General features: G+C 38.5%; 1 protein-coding gene across 1 annotated transcript; it reads right to left on the bottom strand.

Annotated features, from left to right (window-relative positions):
* Positions 1 to 6,005: 6,005 nt before the first annotated feature.
* Positions 6,006 to 8,188, bottom strand: LOC149065076 (uncharacterized). Its single transcript, XM_089254332.1, has one exon. It carries the CDS (start codon positions 8,046 to 8,048, stop codon positions 6,093 to 6,095), a length of 1,956 nt encoding a protein of 651 aa, XP_089110458.1. The 5' UTR covers positions 8,049 to 8,188; the 3' UTR covers positions 6,006 to 6,092.
* Between the last annotated feature and the right edge of the window lie 806 nt (positions 8,189 to 8,994).

The raw sequence follows: 8,994 nt of genomic DNA, 5'->3' as shown, positions 1-8,994 counted from the left end.
AGCGTAAATCCATGCTAAATGCTGATGTTGTCTTAGAAATACACATGCAGTATGCTTAGTCACTATAAAACATCGGGGGTTTTTTTTCTTTTCATTTAACCAGCAATTTGTGTTTAAAAACAAAAAAATAGCTAACTCACTAAATTGGTCACCGTTTGGCGATCACGGTGTTGTTGTTGTTGCCACTTACATTTCTGAATTTTGAGACTGGGTGTCTCTTAAACCAGCCATAAAAGTTATAGTTACCACGAAGACATGCCAACACATTGACCTTGAAGAATTTCAGTAATAACGAATCATACACGGCATTTAATTATGTGGTTTAAGCATATGTAAAGTGATATTGAGGGAGAGAGAGAAAATGTAGGTACTTCTCGTGTGAGACCTAGAGCTGATCTGGTATTTCTCACATATGAACACTCGGACAATCCGAGGGGGCATCCGATCACGTGATCATCTCGTGCTCCAGTACGAAATGTACTGAGATTCTTTCACGTGACCAGCGCGTGCTTGATACGAGAGCCAATGTGCAAAACATAATAATGTCGAGTCTCTACACCAGGCATCTTCTACCCGTTGCTCGCGAGCACCATGGTGCTCACTAAAACACCCAGGGGGCTCGATGCTCGTGTCCGATTCGGTGCTTGCGAGCACTTGACCAACGTCCCAATTAAACTCCTTGTACAATGGATATGAATGTAATTGTACAATTGCATTCAAGGGTTGAAATCATCCCAATTTCGTGCATTTGTTTGTCAAAGCATGCTATCAGGGTGTTCTTCTTTTCACGATGGGTACAGGCAGTGAATATAAAAAGGTTGAAGACCTCTGCTCTACACATTCACTTTCTTGAGCTAGTCGGCAATTTATAGTGCCTACTAACGGGAAGTGGCCATCTTCGCTGACAAAGTGGTGGGAATCGCGAATCTTCCTCAGAAACTGATGCTTTTCATCAAGGTTCAAAACATGGACAAAACACGTCTTCAACACTGGCAAACACGAAATGACCCGTAACGTTCACCGATTTGTATGAACAGAATAAGAATATGACCACAAAATGAGTCGAGTCATTTTTCCAAAAGTAAGTTCTTTTCTCATGGAAATTAATAGTTATTTTCATCGATAATATTCGAGTAATTTTTTCCAATTCTTTATACCGCGAAATTTTTGACAACGTGCGTTCCCAGTTAGCGGACATTTATTCTGAATTATGCGAGTAGTACGAGCCTGAGGATAGTCTAGCGAAGTGCTGACTTGGGCTATCCACTTTAGGAAGGACCTCACGGCTGTTGGCGTTTTTTTTTAAAATTTTGATACGTTCCATTCACCGGAATCACTTTCGCTCGAGCCATTGCTCTCAAATGCTTACAACAGCGTGGTTGTTTTGATAATATATGTAAAATATGATAGTCAACTGCGTAAAATGTCTGCATTCTGAGTTGTTGTTCCCTTGGCATTTCAGTATAATTTGCATATCATTCTGTCGTTGGTTTCTATTTATTTTCAATTCACAAATTCATTCGTGGCATTGATTACTTGGATATATTCATTTACTTGTAATATACTCAAATAAGTCATATTTCTAACAATGCAATGATAATTTTTCAACAAGTACGTACTTGGGTCGTATTTTACGTTTTTGAAATGTTAATTATCTAACAGAGTGTAATTTCATTAATTAATTTCATAAATAAATTAACTAATCACGTTTCTCAGGGGTGTTAACTAAGGAAAAAGAAGTCTTCATGACTACTGTATACACTATAGACCACTCTTTTGGTCACTCACCGATATGGTCTCTCGATCACTCTTGTGGTCGTTCACCATGTTTACAAATTCTATAGATCACTCTTTTGGTCACTTCCAAGCTTGCACACCATAGAAGAGATCTAGCAGTATACTTTCTCGAAGTTTCTCTCCTCCTATACCTCTTCTAAGTTATACTCTCTAGGCCATCCTTGTAGTCGGTCGCTGACCTGGTCATACGCTCCAGATCACTCTTTCGGTTGCTCACACGAGCTCTAGGTCACCCATATGCTTGTACAAGGCGGGGGCAAGCATGTGACTCTTTTTGGACGTTCTCATGCTTACTTCCTAAGTCATACTTTTGCACGTTCTCATGCTCACTCTTTTGATCGCTCATTCACCTGGTCTCTCGCTCTCTAGGTCATTCTTGTAGTTCTTGACATACTTGCACACACTCCAGGCCACTCTTTTTGCCGCTCCCACGCTCACTCTCAAGATCACTCTTTTGATCGATAGCTCACAGATGTGGTCCCATATTTTCTAGATTTGTCTTTTGGTCACTCCCATTCTTACACACAAAATGAGCAAACTTGCACATTTCTAGATCACTTAACTGACCCGCGCTGCAGTTCGGTATCACTTAAGTCGTCTACGACACATTCTAAGATCAATTGAGCGACCCGCAGCATATTTACAGATCACATGAGTGACTTGCGGCAATGTTTCAAAACACTTAAGCGGACAGCGTCTCGTTTTCAGATTAATTTAGTGACTCGCGCCGCTGTTTCAGATCGCTTGAGTGTACCAGAGCACATTTGAAGATCACCACGGCACAGTTCTATAACATTTAAGCGACTTGCGGCACACAGTTTCAGATCACTAAAGTGTGGCGACCCATTCCCAAATCTCTTATGTAACCCGTGACTTATTTTCAGATCACCAAGGAGCATCATAACTCACTCTGAGTAACCCACAGCATATATGCAGGTCACTCGGCAAAGTTCCAGCGGCATAATTACAATTCACCTAAGTGACTTTTGGCATGCTTACAGACCACTCGAGTAGCCTACGATACATTTACAGATCTCAAGTAACCTTCGGCGTTGTTCCAGACCTGCGACACGTTTCTAAATCAATGAAGTGGCCCGTATTCTCCTTAGGCTTCAATGCGCTGTCAGCTCGACGTCATCATCGAAGAACGAATAAGAAACGCTCACCAACGTTGTCTGTAGGCGGGGCCATGAAACAGGGAACGAATCACTGAAGAGATAAATTACATCATCCGTCAGGTGGAGCATAAAACTGGATTTTTTGAATCCCGCTTTCGAGATTTTTAGTGACGTCACTAGATTCGTCATATGACCTCTGCTAATGAGAAAGTAATGCAAAATTGCTTTGGTTATGAATTGTTTATTGGAGTAATATTTCTAAACATTGCAAATTTTTTTTGAGCTCGAATATCGTCCATTGCCAAGATATTTATTTTAAATTTTTTAATAAAGTAGTTAATTTTTGACAATTTTTTCCTTCAGACCTCATGCAAGAAATGCTAAATTTATGAGAAATTGCTTTTTTGTAAGGAAAATGCAGGAACAGAATCATCAAAAATGTCACTCTTTTGTAGTCGTAATTATCGTAATGTAATTTCTGAATTTGGGAAGATAATTTTATTAGTTGATTTGAAGAATAACTAGTCAAGTTGGCTTCGTTGAAAATACGTGAAAAACCGGGACATTTTTGCAAAAAACTCGTTACAGCCAGAAAATCAGAAAAAACTGGGACTGTCCTGGCAAATACTGGACGTATGGCCAGCCTTGAAAAAACACCCCCCCCCCCCCAACAGTGAGCTCCAGATACGTCCCTTTCCGTGATACAAACACGATAGAAACAATGAAAATTCGGAAACAATTTAAAAAATAGGCAAAGAAACAATTCCAAAAACAATGAAAATTAACAAATATTCAAAGAATTGGTGGAATGAAACAAAAACAAAAAAAGAAGCAATGGAAATTCGGGAATATTTTAGGAATTAGTGAAAGAAACAATTTCGGGAAGAGTGAAACTTCAGAAACAATTTCAGAGAATTAATGAAAAAATAATTTCAGGGACAATGAAAAATTCAGATATAATTTCAGAACCAATGAATCAATCGGTTTCGGTAAAAATAGAAATTCTAAAACAATCTAAGAATTAGTGAAAGGAAAAATTTCAGAAATAATGAAAATTTCATGAAGCAATTTCCGGAACAATGAAAGTACAAAAAAAAAAATTCAGAATTAATGAAAGAAACATTTCCGGAAACAATGAAAATTAGATCCGGAATTAGTGAAGATAAACAATTTTTCTATTAATGAAAACTCAAATAATTTAAGAAGTAATGAAACAATTTAAGTAGTGAAAGGACCAATTTCAGGAACAATGGGAATGAAAATTTAGAAATAATCGGAAGAGGAATCCGGAAATGGAAGAAATAACTTCAGTAACAATGGAAATTCAGAAACAATTCAAGAGTTAGCGAAATCAAGAATTTTAGGATAAGCGACGATTCAGAACTAATTTCTGGAACATTGAATATTCAGAAACAATTAAAATATTAGTTATGTCGTCCGCTTCTCCCTCATTTGCATCAAATCCTATATAAAAACGATAAAGCACTTCTTCATGATTTTGAAGCACCATTTTATATGGCAATTCATAGATGGCAGCACATGCGAAGCAGAAAGCTTCGAAGGAATATGTTAGAAAAAGAAGAAATTTCACCATTTTTGTTTTTTGGTAGAAAAAAGGAAAAGAGACTCACCTTCAACGTATGAAGTTGGCAGCGTCTTAAAACTATCAATAAACAGGTTAATTATGATGTCAATTCAATCCACAGATGTCTAATGGGAAGCTAAAAATTAATGTACCGCTAACCGCGGGATAACCCGCCCGAGCGATGTTAATGTATCCTTGTATCAAATCCCCTTGGATTGCTAGTGCGTGTGCGCAAGAAAGCGCGCGCTTCCCAACTAAGGTATAACGTGACCATACGTCCCGTATTTCGCGGGACAATCCCGGTATTTTCTATTTTTTTGGCCGTCCCGACTTTTTCGCATAAGTGTCCCGGTTTTTCCCGTTTTTTGCATGAAGCCTACTTGAATTTTTATTCTTTATTGAAGTCAAAGATCGAAATTATTTTTTAACACAAATTATATTATGATAGTTACGACTACAAATAAGAACATTATTCTCCCACATTTGTCTTGGTGAACGTTTTATGTCGTGGAATTCATTTTAATCCACTGCAATTTGCATTTCCCGCCATATTGTTTTTCCCTGTAATTTCAGAAATATTTAGCAACTTTGTTCAGTTTTGGCGATAATTGGCGATGTCCAGTATTTTCCCGTATTTCTCTCGAGGAAATATGGTCAGCATAGGTCGTCCCAAACTTTTTTTGCAAAAAAAATGCCCCGATTTTTGACGTATTTTCACTGAAGCCAACTCGACTTTTTATTCTTCAGCCACGGACACTGAAAGGAATTCGTTACCATTATGAAATACTGCTACTTACTAGCTTATGTTACTTGAGTAACATCACTTCATGAAACTTGCAGCTTGCTGTTCAGAAATCTTAGAAATTGTGGTACGTCGCAGACTAATTTTTTGAGAAGAAACTTTTTACCTAAGGGTTATTTTGTATATAAATACTGTAGAACAGTGTTTTCTCAACTTTTCTGAACCCAAGGACCGGTAAAATGTCTGAAACAATTCGACGGACCACTTGCGTATTACGGAGCATTTCTGTGTTTTTAGTTGTTCTGAATTTCTTTTTATATATTTTTATACATACGTTTTTTCAATGACGTTTTTTTAAATTTATAATGTTCACTAAATTTTTCGTTAATAAACAGCGTTTTTATAACTTACTAGTTATAATACCCGGTGCTGCTCGGGTTTCTTTCAATTGCTGGGAGAATTGAAAAAGTTAATTGAGTTAGTTAGTAAAGTTAGAATTGAATTGCCTGCGGACCACCTACACCATCTCCGCGGACCATAGGTTGAGAAATGCTGCTGTAGCATGTTTGAACTTGGAAAAACACGTTGTTAGATGAGAGCGTTTGTAGCCAGGACCGTCTTAAGAATATCATTGGGCCCCAAGCCAACTGATTTTTTCCCCAGAGGCTCTGGAAAATTACTCTCGAAAATTTCCAGATCTGATTTTTGTGAGGCCTGAGTGAGCCCATGCGTCCCAAACGAAGCAATGGAAACTATTCGGCGTAGCAAAATTTATTGCATCAAAAAATATGTTCAACGATTCCTTCAGAATCGACATAAGTTAGAAACTAACTTTTTACAATAAACAAAATCATTCGTGGGCATTCTCAAGCCAGTGTATCATCATGTGTGTTTTCAAGCTAGAGCTAACTGAAAACGATTTCCCGCAATTTTCACACGCATATGGCATTTCTATGGAGTGGATTTTTTTGTGGTCCTTGAAACTCGAGCTTTCCGAAAACTTTTCTCTGCAAATGTCACACTCGTATGAATTTTCATTGGTGTGGAATTTTGCGTGTCTACCTGTACCTGAATCAGACTTGCAAGGGGAAGTTTCACCGCAAACTTCACAAGCATGGGGCTTTTCTCTAGGATGAACTATTTTATGTCTGTTCAAATAAAAGTTCTCCTTAAAACGTTGGTTGCGAACTGCACATTCATGTGAGTTTTTTTCACCATGACTCCTTTCGTGGTATTTCAATGAGGAGTTACGACGAAACGTCTTGTGGCAAAACTCGCACTCGAATGGATTTTCTCCGGTGTGCATCTTTCCGTGACTGTTTAAATCAGATTTACATGTGAATCTCCTACCGCAATGGTCACACTCATAGGGTTTTTCTCCAGTATGTATTCTCCTGTGTCTAATTATATGAGACATATCGTAAAACGTCTTACCGCAAACCTCACATTCATGCGGTCGTTCTCCTGTGTGGATTCTTTTGTGAGTTTTCAAAACGCAATAAAATGAAAACCTTTTAGAGCATAACTCGCACTTATACGGCTTTTCCCCGGTGTGGACTCTTCTGTGGTTTTTTAATACACAGCTGAACGAAAATTTCTTCCCGCAAAACTCACACTCGTGCGGCTTTTCTATAGCATGAACCTTTTTGTGGCTGTTGAGACCAGACATACGTGCAAATCTCTTAGCACAAATCCCACACTCATATGGTTTTTCACCACTAGTTACACTCGTATGGATTTTTTTATGACCATTCAAACTAGATTTGGTGCTAAAAGTTTTACCGCAAAATTCACACTCGTGTGGTTTTTCACCAGTGTGGACCATTCTGTGATTATCTAGCTGTTGTTTTTCCGCGAATGTTTTATCACAAGTATCGCATTTGTGCGGTTTTTCTCGAGTGTGCACTTTTTTGTGACGCTTCAAACCAGAGTGTTCTGTAAATCTTTTACCACAAAACTCACATTCGTATGGTCTTTCTCCAGAATGTACTCTTTTGTGATTTTCTAAACCTATCTTTTGTCTAAATCTTTTACCACAAGCATCGCACTCATGTGGCTTCTCTCCAGTGTGAACTTTTTTATGAACATTCAAAGTTCGCGATGCCGCAAATCTTTTACTACACACATCACATTCATATGGTTTCTCTCCAGTGTGAACTCTTCTATGCTTACCTGCACCACTGTTTGTCGAAAACTTCTTATCACATAAGTCACACTCATATGGCTTTTCTTTGGTGTGAACTTTTCTGTGGTGAATTAAGTTTGACACGTCCGAAAACTTCTTGCCACAAAATTCACACTCATACGGCGTTTCTCCCGCGTGCCGTCTTTTGTGAATTGTTAAAGTGCACGAAAACCCAAATCTCTTGCCACACAAATCGCACTCAAACGGTTTTTCTCCGGTGTGAACTCTTTTGTGCAAGCGTAATAAAGTGTTTGCCGCGAACTTTTTATCGCATACGTCACACCCATAAGGCTTATCTTTACTGTGGACTCTTTTGTGATTAATCAAATTGGACATGTCCGAAAACTTTTTGCCACATAATTTACATTCATATGGCTTTTCTCCAGTATGGAGCCTTTTATGAGTGGTGAAACTCTCCTTATGCTTGAAGCTTTTGCCGCAAACCTCACACGCATACGGTCTGTCTTCGCTATGAACTTTCATGTGACGGTTCAAATTACTCTTCTCATGAAACTTCTTATTACAAATCACGCACTCGAACTGCTGCTTCTTCTCAGAGTGGGTTTTGTTTTCACCCGTATTATCTGTTGCGGTTGTTGCCACAGCACATAACTCATTCATATCGATGTTTTAAAGTTCATCAAAAGAATGAAACCGAAAGCAGAAGATGTCGTTTTCTTCTACAATATCTTATTCTTTGACTCGATGCTGTAACGGTCTATTCACTTTCACAGAACTGCTAATTTTCTTCTGGAGAATTTGATAACGATCTTCATTTGCCTGGAAGAAAAATTAAAACATCACAAAAAGAGCTACCAAGCAGTTCAAAGTTATATCTCGGACACTTCGCTTTTTGGTAAACGTGCCAACTTACATAAATGAAAATTTGTTCAGGAATATATGAAAAGTGGGTTTGGATGAAAATTACCGAAGGATAATCCTCTGGCAGGTGAAAACTTAACGCATAAACTCATGCCACATGCTCATCTTGTCTTAGAAATACACATGTCACGTGGTTTTCACTAAATTCAACATGTTTTTTTTTTTTCATTCTCTCAATCCGATAACGCAATGTTACTCAAAGTGTACGCCACAAGTGGTTCTCAAGTGTTAGCCTTTATCAAGGGTGTCGCAATGAGCTGTCGACATTAATGATCGCCTATTCAATGCCTCGAATTGTGGTTTTTCTTTTAGACCATGGGTTCCCAACTTTTTTGGAATTGACCTCTGACTATTTAACATGCATAGATAGACTTGGTCAACTGCACTGTTGCACGCGCCCGGGAAATGCGCGCTGATCTACAGGGTTTTGAATTTTCTGTACTTGCTCAAAAAGACATCACCTTGTCCTCAACGCCAACTCAATAGCCCCGTTCGCATGGGAAATGAAAAGATAAGAGAGAAAACCTCCACCCACCGAAGCCAAAAATTTTTCGCCGAACCTTTCTCAAACAACTCGGTGCACCAAAAACGAGAAAAATCTTTCGATAGTTTATGGGCACCTGAAGTAACATCCCCCCCCCCCTATTGATAAGTGCCCTACAGAGCCACTTTAGTGATCTCTAAA

Source organism: Pholcus phalangioides, unplaced genomic scaffold (genome assembly GCF_987345545.1).
Source record: "Pholcus phalangioides strain wild (caught in Gottingen) unplaced genomic scaffold, Ppha-v1.0 ptg000041l_1, whole genome shotgun sequence".
NCBI lineage: Eukaryota > Metazoa > Arthropoda > Arachnida > Araneae > Pholcidae > Pholcus > Pholcus phalangioides.
The sequence above is the reverse complement of the archived record's forward strand: the minus strand, read 5'-3'. Positions and strand labels throughout refer to the sequence as shown.